General features: G+C 43.6%; 1 protein-coding gene across 1 annotated transcript in view; it reads left to right on the forward strand.

Annotated features, from left to right (window-relative positions):
• The window catches only part of FRAS1 (Fraser extracellular matrix complex subunit 1), a 423,042-nt gene that overhangs the window by 399,436 nt on the left and 6,241 nt on the right, over nt 1-17,365 (forward strand). The window contains exons 68-72 of the mRNA XM_028505680.2: nt 310-417; nt 1,377-1,536; nt 5,503-5,619; nt 13,635-13,801; nt 16,989-17,194. Of these exons, the coding sequence (XP_028361481.1) occupies nt 310-417; nt 1,377-1,536; nt 5,503-5,619; nt 13,635-13,801; nt 16,989-17,194 (758 nt within the window). The remainder of the gene's footprint in view (nt 1-309; nt 418-1,376; nt 1,537-5,502; nt 5,620-13,634; nt 13,802-16,988; nt 17,195-17,365) is intronic.

Genomic DNA, 17,365 nt, shown 5'->3' on the forward strand with positions numbered 1-17,365 from the left:
TTTTCCGAGCTCTGGGCCGGGGCCCTGCATCTGGGCCAGTGGCCCTGACAGGCACAAAGAAACCGTGTCCAGGAGCACGGAGCTGTGGAAAAGAACAGAGTAGAGTGAACTTTCCTACAATTTTAATTGGCCAATGTCTCTAAATAGACTCTGTGTTCATACGAATATGTACATTTTTTCTTAAGTTACATTCGAGTCAATGTGTGTGTCTGGTCAGACGACGCACTGGGCCAGCTCCCGTGCGGGCTGCCGCCTGGGAGGCCTTCTCCACACCATAACTTGGATGTTTGTGTGTGGTTGCCTGCCCAGGAATCCAGACAGACAGTGTGCTCTCTGCAAGGCTTCAGATATTAAGAATCTATATTCGAGAGGATGGACGGCTCGTCATTGAATTCAAGACCCACGCCAAATTCAGAGGTAAGGTCAGGGCTGTTTCCCCCTCCACTTTTTATGAAGAAACATTTCAAGCGAAGAGAAAAGTTGAAAGGCCAGAATAATTAAAAGCAAAGTGAAGGATTAACACTTTGCTACATGTGTGTATACACACACACATGCTTACCAGCTTTTTGTCACTCCTTTTGAAAACGAGTTGCAGGCTGCGTGTCAGGTCACCCTAAGTACCTCAGTAGCCACGTCCTGGGAACAAGGTCATTCCCCTACACTTCCCAGTCGCGTTAGCACAGCCAAGATACCTGACTCTGATCTAATGATATCGAGTCCCTATTCATATTTTCTCCATTGTACCCCAAATGTCTTTTCTATTTGTTTGTATATTAGTTTCTTTTCTATCTGTTTATATAAAAAGGAAGAATCCAGTCAAGATTCATATATTACACTTTGGTTGTTATATCTGTTTAGTCTCCTTTAATCTAGAATAGTCTCCCTGCTTCTGCTTGTTCAGGACACTACGTGACTGCAGTTGTAAAGAATCGCGTTTACAATGGTCTCCCTCCCCCAAGAACATAAGTGGTACTAAACGAGTTTTTTTTTAATCAAAATGTGCTCTTTCTATGTATAAACTACTGAGACCTTTCTACATCTAAGAAACATGTTGGTTGGAATTCAATGCTAAGTTTATTCAGTGTTGGCTGTCACATAAGGACCCCTATTAGTCTGAATGTGGTCTTTAACACCACTTTCTCAAGGTGCATTCATATCATTTATAAATCTCTGTGATCATAGTGACCATCACAAGTGTGATGATGCACTGAGGTGAGGTGCTAAACATCCCAACCAGAGTGGGATATATTCTAAGGATGAGAAGGCAGGTATGACCTTAGCTGCTTGACTGAGGAATATTCAGTTCTAGGACTTGTAGGGCATCACCACAGCACAATAAAGTCACGAATAAGTATGTGTGTTTCCCCTCAAAATAGGGCAGTTTGTGATGGAGCACCACACCCTGCCAGAAGTGAAGTCCTTCATACTGACCCCGGACCACCTGGGAGGAATTGAATTTGGCCTGCAGCTGCTGTGGAGTGCTCAGACCTTTGATTCTCCGTATCAGCTCTGGAGGGCCACAAGCTCTTATAACAGGTACACACAGCGGGGGGCACTCAAGGGTAGATCCAAAATGTCTGCAGATTCTTTTAGGATCTTGGGAAATAGGGCTTTTCTTCAAGGGCTGGATATCTTTTATTTAATTAAATGTATTGGGGTGACATTGGCTAATAAAATTTATAGGGCTCAAGGCACATTTTTATGATACGTGGTCTATATATTGCATTGTGTACCCAACACCCAAAGTCAAATCATCTTCTGTCACCATATATCTGATGCCCTTCATCCTTTACTGCCCCACACCCGCCTCCCTTCCCTCTGGCAACCACCATGCTGTTGTCTGTTCTGAGTTTTTATTTGTTTGTCTTTCTTGTTTGTTCATTTGTGGCTTTCAGTTTTATATCCCACATATCAGTGAATTCATACAGTTTTTGACTTTTTCTTTCCAACATATTTCACTTAACATGATGTTCTCAAGATCCACTTATGTTGTCAAAAGTGGCAGTATTTCATTTTTTCTTATGGCTGAGTAGTATTCCACTGTATATATGTACAACATCTTCTTTGATCAATCCTGTAATTTCTATTTTAAAAGGCAAAGAGATAGAAACAACAGTCTGGCAAACACAGAAGGCAACAAGTGTAGCTCAGATCAGCTTCTGACCCCACAAAATGGGGAGAATTCACCCTTATTGTAAGGGTAAGACCAGGCAGGGCATACATCACTTATGCTCACATTCTAATGGCTGGAACCTAATCATGTGGTACTTCTACCTGCAAGGGAAGCTGGAAAATGCGTCCAACTAAAACCTTACAGAAACAAAGAAATTTCATTCCAGCTGCCATAAGCAGGGAAAAATTCAGGGTCTCTGATTATTAGGCCCAGGTGCCACTCTTAGGGTTCAATGTCCTATAAAATAATTAACAGTATTTATTCCTTCCCACACCCAATGTAGAGATAGAATAGGAATTAGGCAGAACAGTAAATTATCACATTTGTAAAAAAGAAGAATGGGGAAAACAAAATGTAAACTATTACCATGAAAGAATAATGGGAAATGGGGAGTCTGACATAAATATTGTACATCATAAAAGTAAGATCTGCATTTATCATGAAAATGTTATTCTAGTTTTATAGCTAAGAAGGGACAGATTGTTCAAAGAATTATTTTCAAAAAGATTGCTTTAATTATAAGCTTTTGGTCTTATGTCAGGTATTTTTTTGTGTAATGATTTCTTTGAAAGCAATACACAACAGTCTTTAAGGACTGTGTTTCCTAGAAGCTCATAAGACTGTGTGTGTGTAATACTTTGTCCCAGTTTATGGGCAGCAAAACTATCCTCATTAAATCCTTTGCTGATGAGAACTGTAATAGCATAAACAATAAAACTAACAAACAAATAAGTCCTCTGCTGACCCCCCACCACCCACTAAAGTCCAATTCTTTGTACAAGGCCCATCCCCTTCCTTCTAGCCTCATCTCAAATCCAGCCTTTTCACCACAGTAAACATCGCACCAAGCCCTGAACCCACCAGCCATCTGTTCCCATTGCCTTTGCCCTTCCCTTCGCCCTTCCTACTTCATTCCTCTTGCAAAACTCTGGCTCCTCTGAGCCACAGCTGAAATGCTGACCCTCTGTGACACCTTCCCCGATCCCTTTCATGGCTAGAAGCTCCTCTTCCTTCTTCCTGCTTTGTTCCAGCTTCTCCTGTGACACAGCTCATCACAGTACAAGGCTCTAACTAAATTCTCATTTTGCACTAGGTTGTGAACTTCCCAAGGGCAAAAGACATGCTTGATTTCTCTTGAATCCCAAGAACCATAGGTTTTAGCACATGGTAGATCCTGAATAAACATTCTTTAGGAGCTTATGTTTGAGGTAAGGAGATAAAATATAGAGATAATGGCGAAGTGAAGAACACCACCACAAATTCTCTGCTCTGCACATGGTGGGAGACACCAAACCCCAAGACCATAGCCGTTCAGGGAACGGAGAGGCGAGGATGGGATGGGGAGCCGTGTGAGGCTTCCTGGGGGAGGTAGGGCGGCTGATGCTCCACAGTTTGATGTGGGAAATGTCTAGAAAAGAGGGGGAAAGAGCTATAGAATTAAAGACATGCATCTAGGACGGTGTTTGACATATTTGCAGGGATAGTGAGGAAATCAACCTTAACTGCATCTAAGGATGGGGAAAATGGGACTGTAAGCTTGAGAGATCATGCAGTTTTCTTGCACTCATTTGTCTAACACATATTTATTGAACCTTTACCACGTGTTAGTGAACAAAATAAATGTCCCTGCACGCCACACTTAGAGTAAGGAGGCACAAGAGTAGGCATGACAAGCAAGTGTAGTATAACATGATAGGAGTTGAGGAGTTCTGTGGAAAAGTAAACTGTATGGAGCAGGGTAAGGGGAAGCAGGAGGGGTGTATTGTCGTTTTAATTCAGATGTTCAGAGTAGGCCTCATCGAGAAAGTACATCTGAACAAAGACTTGAAGTAGGTAAAGGAGTTGGTTCTGCAGATTACCTAAAGAAGGTGTTCTTTCCTGGCAAAGTCCCTGAGGTGGCAGCATTTCTGGGATGCTCAGGGAACAGCAAGGAGGCTGGAGTCACTGCAGTGGAGCGATCAGGGAGTAGGGTCGGGGGCAACAGAGAACTAAGGAGGTGGGGTCGGGCCAGCATGGGGCCCTGCAGGCCAGGGGGTGCACTTTGGTTTTTACTCCAGTGCAGTGGGAACCAACACAGGGTCTGGGCAGAGGAGCGACATAATCTGACCTGACTTTTCAAAAACCAAGCTGTGCCAAGGACAGTTTTCACATCATACATGTCAATTTTCATGCAATTCAAATATGGTATATAACATTTCATTTTCTGCTGCTCCAAGCTTTACAGGAAGATGAGAAAATGGCAGACATACAGACACATGGACTTGCAGGGCAAGGCATAAAGGGGTTTAGGAACCAAGCCCTGAGAGTGTGCGTGGTGTGTCCAGAATCAAACAACCGAAGTAGAGGCAAAGCCACACCAGGGTTAGAGTGTCTCCTGTCCCATTTCACTAACCTGACCCAGGATGTCCCATAACAGCATTATTTAATTTTTTAACCAAATCTTTACTATGGCTTTCATAATAAATAGATACAACCAATACAAAAGAAATGGTCAAAGAGTAAACAGTGGGTGTGAGAACTGTTCACAGGTTGCTCCTAACAGTTAAGGTTCATAGCCTCCACTTTTCTTTCAATGGATGGCAGCCTCCCAAGGCCCTTGAGGAATCTTCCTGAAGCTTCTGAATGTCTGGCTGCCTTCCAGGCAACCTGCCACGGCTGGACTGCTGCTTGAAGACTAGTGTGGGAAATGAAGGAGGCGAGGATACACAGGCTTCCTGCTGTCAGTGTCATGACCTCCAGAATCCTGCACCCCCCGTATTGAGAAGTCCCCAGCTGGGAAGTCTCCTGTGAGGAGTGATAATGTTCTTCAGCTTTGTAAAGGCATGAGGCTGCAATCTGGGAGAGGAGCCCTTTCTTGGGAAGGGCGTCCTTTAACCCTGAGGCATTTGCCACCTCTCTATAAGAGCACAGCTGACACATCACCTGTTGGTTAATAAAGCTTTTGCAGTTGAGAATGGGATGAACGGGGTGCCAGTCCACAAGAAACACTAAACACAGCCCGTCCACCAAGTTTATAGAACTCTACAGGAAGTAGCCATTTCTATGTGATCCTCACCTGAGCCTTTTAGATTTCTACAGACAGTGTGTCTTTCTCGGCTTTCCTCATGAAAAGGAATAGATGAAAGTAGCTCTGTTTAACACCTAATGCTCTGAAGATCAGACAATCAGTGATGAATTCCTGAAAACTGTGTTTGCAGACTTGAACGTTCTTGGATGCAGGGCACCAATACCGTCTGAAGACTCTTCCTTCAGGGAACTCGGTGTGTGGCTGGGTGGGTGAGGAGTCCATAAGCCATTCCGTCTAACCCCAGCCTGCTCTGCATTTCCAGGAAGGACTACTCGGGGGAGTACACCATCTGCCTGATCCCTTGCACCGTGCAGCCCACACAGCCATGGGTGGACCCAGGAGAGAAGCCTTTGGCCTGCACTGCACACGCCCCAGAAAGGTAGGAGAATACAGTCAATCCTCGTTATTTATGAATTTGCTTACTGGCTAATGCTTATTTGTAACCCCCAAACTGGTTTGGGGGTGATATCATGGTCACGTGCGAACACGCACAGTGACAAAAGACTGAGTCCCCAACACGCCCATTCCCAGCTCAGGCTGAGTGGGGCATGCTTGCCATCTTGCTTCGGCTCTCGTGCTGCCATGCAAACAAATGCCCTTTCACAGTCTGCTTAGTGCCGTGGTTTTTGCATTTTTGTGCTTTTCGTTGGTAATTTCCTTGTTTAAAATGGTTCCTGACCTGGCTGGCATAGCTCAGTGGATTGAGTGTGGGCTGCGAACCAAAGTGTCACAGGTTCGATTCCCAGTCAGGGTACATGCCTGGGTTGCAGGCCATGACCCCCAGCAACTGCACATTGATGTTTCTCTCTCTTTCTCTCTCTCTCTCTTTCTCCCTCCCTTCCCTCTCTAAAAATAAATAAATAAAATCTTTTAAAAAATGGCTCCTGAATGTACAGTTGAAGTGTCATCCAGTGTTCTAATCATGAGCAGGCTGAAATGTGCCTGGTGGAGTGTCAGGCGTGAGTTTTAATGCTGTTGCTGTGAGTTCTATGATAAGGAATCGACACTGTATATTAAATAAGTCTTTAAACAGAATCACGCATAGAACAAGGTTAGGTATTGATCAGTTGATGAAAATGTTGGGACCAGAGGCTGCAGGAACCCTATCCTGTATTTCCCCTAGGAGCAGCGCTTCCATATTCACTACTGCAGTGTCTGTAAGTAACGTGAATAAAAAGAAGAAACTATGCGTCAGCCCGTACCCACCTCAGAAACTTCCTGAGACTGAGTTGTGCCAATGTTCATTCATTCAACCAGTATTTAGTCAGCCCTTACTATGTACTTTCCTCTGGCCTAGACATGGAAATTTTAGCAGAGCATTAAAGTCACCTCTGCTCTCAGGCAGTTTGTAGTCTAATGCCAACTTTCTAGGAGCAGAGCAAAGTGAATTAAAACATTTCTCCTTTAAAAAAAAAGATGGTATTTATTTACTTTTAGACAGAGGAGAACTGAGAGAGGGAGAAAGAGAGGGAGAGAAATATCAATGTGTGGTTGCCTCTCACACATCCCCTACTGGGGACCTGGCCCACAACCCAGGCACATGCCCTGACAAGGATTGAACCAGCGACCCTTTGGTTTGTAGGCCAGCGCTCAATCTACTGAGCCACATCACCCAAGGCTGAAAACATTTTTAAGAAAAGATGCTGAGGACAGAATTTTATATTACTAATAAGAGAAGATAATTTGGAATGGCTTTCAAATTAAAAGGCCAAATAGGCTATTGGATTTGGTGATATGGATGTCAATGATAATCTTGACAAAGGGCCAGTTTAGTGAGCTAAGGGAAATAGCCTGATTGGAACGGGTTTGTGGGAGAGGCAAGAAAGTGGGAACAACAGGGACAAACAATGTGTAAGAGTTTTGTTGTAAAGGCTGTCAGAGGACAAGGGCAGTGGCTAGAAATATGAGGGGTCAAAGAAGATTTTATTTGTTTGTGTTTTAGGTTGAAAAATATTTCAGGAAGTTTGTATGCTGGTGCAAATAACCCTGTTGGTCTGTGATGGGAAATCTGATGACACAGCAAGAAAGGGACAATCTGTAGAGCCAAGTTCTTGAGTAGGGGACAGGCGGGAAGACCCAGGACAGGGCTGGGAGGGTAGACTGGGAGGGTGAGGAAGACAAAGTAGATACTGGATTGGATCTGTTTTCTCTGAAATGAGAAGCCAAGCATTAGCTGGAAGTGAGGAACATGGAGGTCCGAGGAGAGAGGAGGAAGTGATGCAGTCATCTCAGAGAGCGGGGAAGTAAGTGCACTAGAGGGTAGCGACAGCAGCAGGTTGGGCAGTGCCGAGGGCCCACAAGGGCTGTTTTTAAATTGCCATATTACTGATGTGAGATAAACTGCAAATGGAGTGCCTACAATCTGATAAACTTCCACATACAGCCAACCCTTGAACAACACTCATTTGAACTGTGCAGGTCCTCTTATATGTGGATTTTTTTCCATAAGTACTGTGAATTTATTTTCTTAGTAACATTTTCTTTTCTCCACCTTACATTATTATAAGAATACAGTATATAATATACAAACTATACAAAATATGTGTTAATTGACAGTTTGTGTTATTGGTAAAGCTTCCAGTCAACAGTGGCTATTGGTAAATCTGGGGGGAGTCAAAAGTTATATGCAGATTTCCAACTGTGTGGAGGTCAGGGCCCCCACATTGTTCAAAGGTCAACTGTATATACACTTGTGAAACCTCACTGCAGTTAAGATAGTAAATGTATCCACTTCCTCCAAAAGGTTCTTCATACTCCTCTCTCTAATCCCTCCCTCCCAGCCCGCCCCTAACCGCCCCTTTCCCCAGGGTCCCCTGACCTGTCACCACAGATTAATTTGTATTTACAGAAAGTTATATAAATTGTATCATACAATACACATTGTTCTTTCACTCAGCATGATTACTTTGACTCAGTCATGTTTTTGTGTATCAGTATCGTGTTCCTGTTATTGTGAGTTGTACTGCATGGTATGGATATGCTACAGTTTGTTTATTTACAGGTTGATGGACATCTGGGTTGTTTCCAGTTTATGGCAATGATAAATAAAGCTGATACACACACACATGTACACATATACATATATATATATGTACACACATACACACATATGTATATGTGTGCACACACACACCTTTATATGCACATATGCTTTTTGATTTTTATTTTCTTGTGTGAATACCTAGTAATGGAATGGCTGGATCCTGTATGTTTAACTGTTTAGGAAACTGTAAACTGTTTCCTGAAGTTTTGTAAATATGTAACGGCGTGAGTACATTCCCATCGTGGGTGTGTCAGTGTGCCAGTTCCTCCGCATCTCGGTAAACATGGTCAGGAAGACCTTGGTGGGGTGGCAGGGTTAATGAGGGGCAGGAAAAGAAGAGGAGAGCGGGGAAGAAAGGAGGTGCTAGTTAGACAAGTGAGGAGTCTGAAGATGAGATTTTTGGAGGGGGTGCAGAGTAGGACTGTGAAGCCTAGGTGTCTCCAAAGAGCATGCTCTTTGCAGGTGAGGACGTGGAGGAACTGGGAGGCTGGGGTACTAGATGGTTCATCCTCGTGGACACTGAACTCACCGAGCCGAACAGCAGGAGCAGGGCTAGAGGGGAACACCGCAGTCAGCCAAATGGGGGTGGGAAGGTGACCAGGAAAATGGGAGTTGGCTGCAATAAGGGAGAATAAAGTGCAAAAATCTAATGAAATATGCTGGGGAATTTTATTCCTGTATGAAAATTTTTAAATTCAGAAGACCATATATAGTACATATATGAAACCTTAAGAAATAGAACATTACTTAATGTGAATTGCAACTGCAGTGAATTGAACGTCCCTTGGGCTTTGATACTGGTGATAAAATGGATAATAACAACTATCAGTGATATTAATGATGATGGGTTGGGTATGGACTAGATGATGGGCTCTGTACTAAGCTTTTAACATTTAATTCTCATACTATGATCCCCCACAAGATTGGCACTGTTATTTCCATTTTATAACAAATAGAGTCAAAGAATAAAAAGAAATAGAGCACCACCAGTACTTGTTAAATACCCTCAGTGCCCCTTCTAGTTGCTCTTCCTCCCACCTCCCCACTGAGATAACCGCTAACCTGGTATCTGTGTTTATCATCCCTTATCTTGGTTTATGGTCCACCTCATATTTACTTCTATGTGGTTTTACATGTTTTTTAACTCCATATAAAAGTTTCAGACTGCATGAATTCTCTGCAGCTTTTTTTTTGCTCAGCAAATTATATGTTGATTCATAAGTGAATCCACATTTGTGCAGATTCATGGAGCTATTGTTTGTTTCTCACCACATTAAGGTATTCACTGTACAAATATCCCACAGTGGATTTGGCCACTCTCTTTGGCTTATAGTTCCAGGTTCTCTCTATTGCAAAGAATATTGTATGTGCCTTTTAGTGTGCATGTGAAAGAAGAGTGTCTCCAGGGTAGGTACTGGATTTTTTTTAAAGACAGACAGGAACAGTGGTTTGAAAATGGCAAAAGGAACAAAAAAGACGCCAGCCTTTCTGCAGGCTCAGGACTGTGCGGGTGAGGGACACAGCGGGGGGAGGTGTTGTTGAGGAGACTGAGGCTTCAGAGCTGGAAATCTTCCCCGTTATTCCCAGAGTGGCTTTCTCTCTGGGCCCAAACTTGCTTTTGATCATCTATATGGCTTTATATGGATGCAAGAGAAGTACAACCCAGAAAATAATAAAGACAGACTCAGGGAATTCAGACTTAATTCAAAAGAATTATGCTTCATATTATGCCTAATTTTGTGAGGTATGTCCTATATTCTAACCTTAAATCACCATCGTCACCATCTCAAGTCCATTATTCATTCTACTTAATCAATAAATATTTATTGAGTGTCCTATGTGCCAGGCACTATGTGGATACTGGTAATGCCAATATTAACAAGAAAAACTTGTTTCCCTGAGTCAACTATATGAGCTCTTGGTATAGCTAATGGTCCTATCAAAATTGTTGAAGCAAATCAGCTATGGTTTGTGAGGATTTCCCCTACACCCAAGTTCCGTCTTCGGCCCTCTCAAAATACGCATTGGAGCACCTTTGATTGAAAAGTAAACAATGGTCAGATGGACTCTATTGGAAGAGTAAAGCATTGAAATTATCATTCATGCATCATTCTTTAACAAATATATGTGTCTGGAGCTTGGCTAGCATTGAAGATACAATGGTGAGCAATAGATATGGGCTACAACTATGGAACCTGTAATAGGTGAAGCAGATTTTGATCAGATAGTGAAATACTTCAACAAAATATCAAACCATGCTGAGTACTATGAAAGTACTGAGTACAGTGTGATGAGAGCAAATGATAAGGAGTCTGACCTAGCCTAGAAAAGAAAAGAAAGGGGGTAAGCTCTGTAGAGAAAGTGGTGTTTGAGTTGAGACCTAACTAAGAGTTAACTAAGCAAAAGAGTGTGGTTAAAGGGGGGAAGAATGTTCCAGCAGAATGTACAGCAAGGTCTGAATCAGGAAACTTTAAATTCATTCCCACTAATCTCAAGTTAGCCCTCAGAGCTTCCCAGGAAAGCACAATGGTTCCCTAACCAATGATTTTATTCTCTCTTCTCAAGTATGTTATTTCTTCTCCTTCCCACTCAAAGTTGCTACATCTCTGATCCTCACCCTCAGCTGATTACATTCTGTCCCATTTCACCAGGAGACAGAAGAAACCAGAGGATAACTCACGCAAGACCCTACCATCATATCTGCCTGCCTTCCTGGGCCTGTGCACTTACATGCCTGTTGGTGTGAATGAACAGTCCTGGTCCCAGTCCAAAGCCAGCCACTCCCTGCAAACACTGGAACCCCAACCCTCTTGTCCACTTTATGAAGCACATTTCACCAGCAATTCTTCTCTCTCTGTGAATCACTTCAACCAGCAAAAAAAAAAAAAAAAAAAGCACATTCTCCCAGCTTTAAAAAAAATCCTTTCTTGACTGCATTTCTCCCTTTATACCTTTCCCTTTTTTTCCTTCCTTTTCCTTAAAGGGTTGCCTAGATTTCATTTCCAATATTGCTCTTTCTGTCATCTCCTGAGCCCACTCTAATCAGCCTTCTGCTCACAGCCTCCTACGCAGCTCGCTCTCACCAAGGTCACCAGTGAGTAGATCAGGGGCTGAGTCTCATCTCCATTACTGTGATGCCTGAGCAGCAGTGAGTGGTTGCCTGGACCCCTCCCAGGAGCACTTTCTTTGAGCAGCTAGAATATCACACTCTGGGGGTGTTTCTCCTACCTCACCAGCCTTTCTTCACTGTTTGCTCCGCTGGTTCCTTCTCTTGACCATAGTCTGAATTTGGAGTGCCCTGTCTCATGTTTAAACAGCCTCTCTTCTCTCTCTTTTCACTCCCATTCATTATTCATCATTCATTCTCATGGTTTTACATACAAAGGAGCACCTCCAGCCCAGAGCTTACCTCTCAGATTCAAACTTGTCCATCAGATGGACTACTCAGCATCTCCGCTTGGCTCTCTCATAGGTCTCTCAGGCTGAGCATGCCTGTCACCGAATCCTTCATCTTCTTCCAGGAAATCTGTTCCTCCTGCCATTTTCCCACCTCAGGTAAAGGCAGCTCCCACCTTCTAGGCCAGGGATGGCAAACTATGCCCCACCGGCCAGCTCTATCCCATTGCCTGGTTTTGTAAGTCAGGATTTATTTTGGAACACACTCACATTCATTCATTTACATATCATCGGTGGCTGCTTTCATGCTATAAAAACAGAGCAGAGTAATTACCACAGAGACCATAGTGCCACAAAGTCTCAAATATTTACTATTTGGCCACTTACAAAAAATCTTTGCCAATGCCTTTTCTAATTCTTATTATTTTAAATCCTGACCTGAGGACATGCTTATTGATTTAGAGAGAGGGGAAGGGAGGGAGAGAGAGAGGGAGAGAAACATCGATGTGAGAGAGAAACATTGATCTGTTGCCTTCTCCTATGCATCCTGACCGGGATGAACCCACAATCTAGGCATGTGCCCCGACTGGGAATCGAACCTGCAAACTTTCAGTTTATAGGACAACACTCCAACCAACTGAGCCACATCAGCCAGGGCTCATCCAAATTCTTAAAAATTTGCTTGACTCCCCTCTTACTTTGGGACTCTTCAACCCCACATCTAATCTGTCCACTATGTGTATGGACTTCCCCTATAAAATATATTAATCAAATCATTTTCACAGCCATTTGGCAGCTGCCCTGGTCAGAACCACTGCCATCCCTTACCTGAATTACTGCACTGGCCTCCCAGCAGGTCTCCCTGCTTCCCCCCTCCATCTGTTCTCAACACAGAATGTCCCACTCACTTTCTCAAAACCCTTCCACATTTTAAGTAAAACCCTAAGTCCTTACCATATTAGCTAAGGCAAGTGTGGCCTCTGGTTACCTCTCTGGTCTCAGCTTCCTCACTTGCTTCATTCCAGCTATCCTAGCTAACTGGCTGTTCCTCTAACATTGGGCACACTTGTTACCCCAAACCTTTGCCCTTACTGTTTCCTCTGCCTGGAAAGCCGTCTGCCAATAGCCACATGACTTACTGCCTTCTTCCTTCAAGCCTTTGCATTAATTAACGTCTTCCTCCCACTGAGGCCTCCGTGACCACCATATTTAAAATTTCCAACTGAACTTCTCCTAGCATAATTTTCTTCCTAATGACCTGTTACCTTCTAGTGTACTATATTATTTTTGAACTCATTTTGTTTATTAACTATGTTTCCCTGTTAGGAGTCCCTTCCCTGAGGACTTTGTTCACAGATGAATCCTCATCATGAGAACAATGTCTGTCACATAACGAAAGCTCGGTGAACATTTGTTGAATAAATGAACCCAAGGCAGTAGAGAATATGCAAGAGAGAACCTAAAGAAAGTTCATCTGACTGGAGGAACCCTTACCTGTCAGACTCAGAGAAGGAAGGAGCATGTTCAAAAGACTGAGACAGAAGTCCAGGGAGGTTGGAGTAAGGGGAGGCGAGAGTATTTGTCTAGCGGTGCCTTAAAGAGAGGGACACAGGATAAGTTCTGATCAGGCTGAAAGAGTCAAAGTCTCAGGGCATGCGGACTTGGAGAGGAGGCGTCCAGGCCAGGCACTGTGGCAGTGATTCCTGTAGCAGCCAAAGAGCAATCACAGGGGCCTGTAGATGAATGAGATTATTCCTGTTCAAAAGAATGGATTAACCTCATAATGACCCAAACTAATGAAGTTCCTCTGCTATATACATCTCCTTATTCAGTAAATAAGCACCTACAACAAAGATCCGTCACAATCCCAAGAAGGGCGGGAAGGGGAGGGCAGCTTGAGTGACCTTTGCAAAGTTGACCCACTCTCAAGGAGCTCTTGTTTCTCCCACATTTAGATTCCTGATACCCATTGCATTCCAGCAGACCAACCGCCCCGTACCAGTTGTGTATTCTCTCAATACTGAATTTCAGCTCTGCAATAACGAGAAAGTGTTTCTCATGGATCCCAACACAGCTGATATGTCACTGGCAGAAATGGATTACAAAGGAGCCTTCTCAAAGGGTGAGTTGTTTCCTTCTCCTGTACAAAGAGACTGTGGCTGGATTTGAGAAGTTTTCAGATAAGCCTCTGGGCTAGCCTCTCTGTTATCAGCCGTCTGCCAACTTGCCAGTGAAGATTCCCCAGGGGGTGATGCCAGGACAGCTAATGCAACATTTAGTCAAGGAACAGACCCATATTCTTCCTTCCTGTCATTTCACTGTAAGATCACATACGTGGCAGTATAGTTTTTGGCACTGTGGAAAAGCACAGAAGACTGAGTTTCCAACCAGATTCTAACACACTAGCTTTAGGTAAGTTGCTTTATCTCTCAGTTCCTCAGAGAGATGGCAACATGACCACTGCCTACTAGCCGAAAAGGTGTGCCAAACGTATATGTACCTTCCATCATGCTTTCTCAACCTGAAATGCTTCCTCTGCCCCCTCCTTGCCCCAGACACCGTTCCCTCCACATTTGCAAAGGCTGGCTCCGTCTTCTCCTTCACAGCTGCACTTCATTGTTAATCTCCTTGATGTGACCTCAGGTGGTGAACACCCAGTACAATATACAGATGATGCATTATAGAAATGTACACCTGAAACGTATATGATTGTATTAACCAATATCACTCCCAATAAATTCAATTAGGAAAAATGTTTATCCCCTCAAAGAGCCTTTGACCACACCAGACAATCCAGCATAGGCCATGTTTCTCACTTTCACAACGCACTATTCATTTCTTATAGTACTTATCATATTTTTAATATCTTATAATATATAATATTACTTTACTTATTTATCACCTATCTCTACCAGTTGACTATAAATTCCTTGAGAACAGAGACTGCAATTAAATGTCAGATTTGCACACCATACCACCAGTGCCTGGGTGCACAGTAAATATTTGTTGACTGAAGAAATTCATTTTAAGATCTGCCTTTCTTCTCTCAGTTATCCCTCTTGCCTTTTTCTTACTTTTAATCTTCTCTTCACACATGAGTTTTTTCTCTTAGCCTAAAAATATATTCGAGTCCTCCCCATAACAGGAGAAAACAAAAGTTCTCAACCTTACCTCCTCTTTAAACTTTAGCCCATTTTCTCCTTTTCTTTTCGTTGAAGATGCCCCTAGAGGAGTGGTGAGTATACACTGTCTCCACGGCCTTTCTTCACAATCCCTCATCCCTCGTCCGGCCACCTACTGCAGGCGGGGTTTGTCCCACCAGAGCTCAGAACTCTGTCGCGTCGATGACACGAAACCCACGGATTCTGACACGTGTTTCCTGCTTGGTTTCCTTTGCACCAGCATTACCTGACACCATCTCACCTCTCCCACCACTTCTCACTCTCCTGCCCTGGGACTCCGTTCTCTGCCCTGTGTTGCTGCCCAGGTTCCAGGCTTGGCTCCTTCTGTTCTCACCTTAGTGCTACCTCTGGCCATTCCCATGGCCTGTCCCATCCATTTGCACTGAACCCCCCAGGCTCCTCCCGCTCCACAGCCATTCCATAAAGGTCACCGTATGCCTGCTCTCTCATTTCCACATGCAGTCTGGAACTACCAAGCCTCTCAGTGATGTCTTTCAGACACCCAGAGATGTCTAGAACTGGACTTACCTCACTCCAGATGTGCTTCTCCCATACCTGCTGCCCCACTGACTGCATCTCCATATGCCAGGTGCCCCAGGAAAAAAATCTTAGGGTTATCCTTTACTTCTTCACCTCCCACATCCCATCTGTCGTTACATTGAATGGAATCCGACTCCTAGACATTTCTTGAATCCATCCCCTTGCCTCACAACTATACTTTAGATATCTATCACTAGAGCATTAAAATAGCCCCTATCTGATCTCTGTGACTCTAGTCTCTTTGTCTTTCCTCCATTCTCTGTTTTCTGAAGCCCAGGTATGTTGATATTACACCCTCGCTTAAAGCCTCCCCATGTTACCTGTTACTTACATACTGAAGTCTGGAATCCTCAGCATCACTAGTCCGTCTTCACAGGAGTCTCTTCTGCTAGAGCCTCTGCATGGCCTCCAGTCCAGGCACACTGACCCGCCGTGGAGTAAATGCTCTGGCAGGCGTCTGGAGCAGATGGCTATGTGCTCAACTCCTGTCCATCGTGTCACAGATGGGAAAACTTGGACAAGTTATTTTAAACAGGGATAACCTATCACCGTGGGCTCATGGGAGGGTTAACTAAGGTAGTGTAGGGAAGAACTTGTTGCCGTGACAGGCACCAAGGAACCAGTAGCTGAACCAGGACTCTTGCCTCCCAGCACTCAGTATTTTGTACAGGAGTTTCCTTTACCTAGAACACTCTCCCTGCCTCTTCCGCCATCGCAAATGCTCTGACAAATGCCTACTCATGTTTCTGGATTCTGCTCAAATATTGTCTCCTTGTTAAGTCCTTCCATACCTCCCCCCAGGCAGATTTCTGTGTGCAACTATATGCTTAGTTAACATTATGCACCTTCCTCTACTGTTGATAACAGCAGAGTATTGTGGTGGTGAATAGTGTGGGCTTTGGAGCCAAAGTACCTCGACTTTGAATCCCACCCTCACCATTTACTAGCTTGTGACCTTCAAGAAGTCACTTAACCACTCAGTGTCTCAATTTCCTCATTTCCTCATTTGTGGAATCATTAGTACTACATGAGTTCTTGTATGGGAAAGCCTTAATATAGTACCAAGCAAGTAGCATGAGTTTGATAAATGTTAGCTATGTTTTTTTTTAATCCGCACCCAAGAACATTTTTTTCATTGCTTTTAGACAGAGAGGTTGGTGGGGGGAGGCAGAAAGAGAGAGAAACATTGATTAGTTGCCTCCCGTACACTCCCTGCCTGGAAATGGAACATGTAGCCTTTCAGTGTACAGAAGGAAGTTCTCACCAACTGAGCCACACTGGTCAGGGCTAAATGTTAGCTATTTTTAGCAATTATATGGCTATTATTTCTGTCTTCTCAGCTGCCATCACACTCACCTTTGTATCCCCTGCACATAACAGACTGCACACCTTAAATACTTAATATGTACCAAATAAAAGAGCAATAACTAAATGAGTGAGTATTTTATGGGCATGTGGATTCACAGAGTTCTTCATAGACAGGTACTTCTGACTCAAAGGGAGTGTGTTAAATCCCTTTATGCCCTTGACATTATTTTCTTTTTAATCCTAAATTCTGATCTAATTAGTGTCTCTCACTCTTTCCAGGTCAAATCCTGTATGGCCGAGTGCTTTGGAATCCAGAACAAAACCTTAATTCTGCTTACAAACTCCAGCTGGAGAAAGTCTATCTCTGTACTGGCAAGGATGGCTACGTGCCTTTCTTTGATCCCACGGGGACAATCTACAATGAAGGACCACAGTATGGATGCATTCAGCCAAACAAACACCTAAAACACAGATTCTTGCTGCTGGTAGGTAACCATTGGGGTAAAGAGCTGACACTTGAGTAGGTTTTCTCAGCTATGAATTCTGTCAGAAGCTGATAGGACCCAGCCCTGCTCTTGGTGGTTATAGATACACACACACACACACACACACACACACAGATACACATGTATATATACACATACATACATATATAT

Source organism: Phyllostomus discolor, chromosome 1, assembly GCF_004126475.2.
Source record: "Phyllostomus discolor isolate MPI-MPIP mPhyDis1 chromosome 1, mPhyDis1.pri.v3, whole genome shotgun sequence".
NCBI classification, from domain to species: Eukaryota; Metazoa; Chordata; class Mammalia; order Chiroptera; family Phyllostomidae; genus Phyllostomus; species Phyllostomus discolor.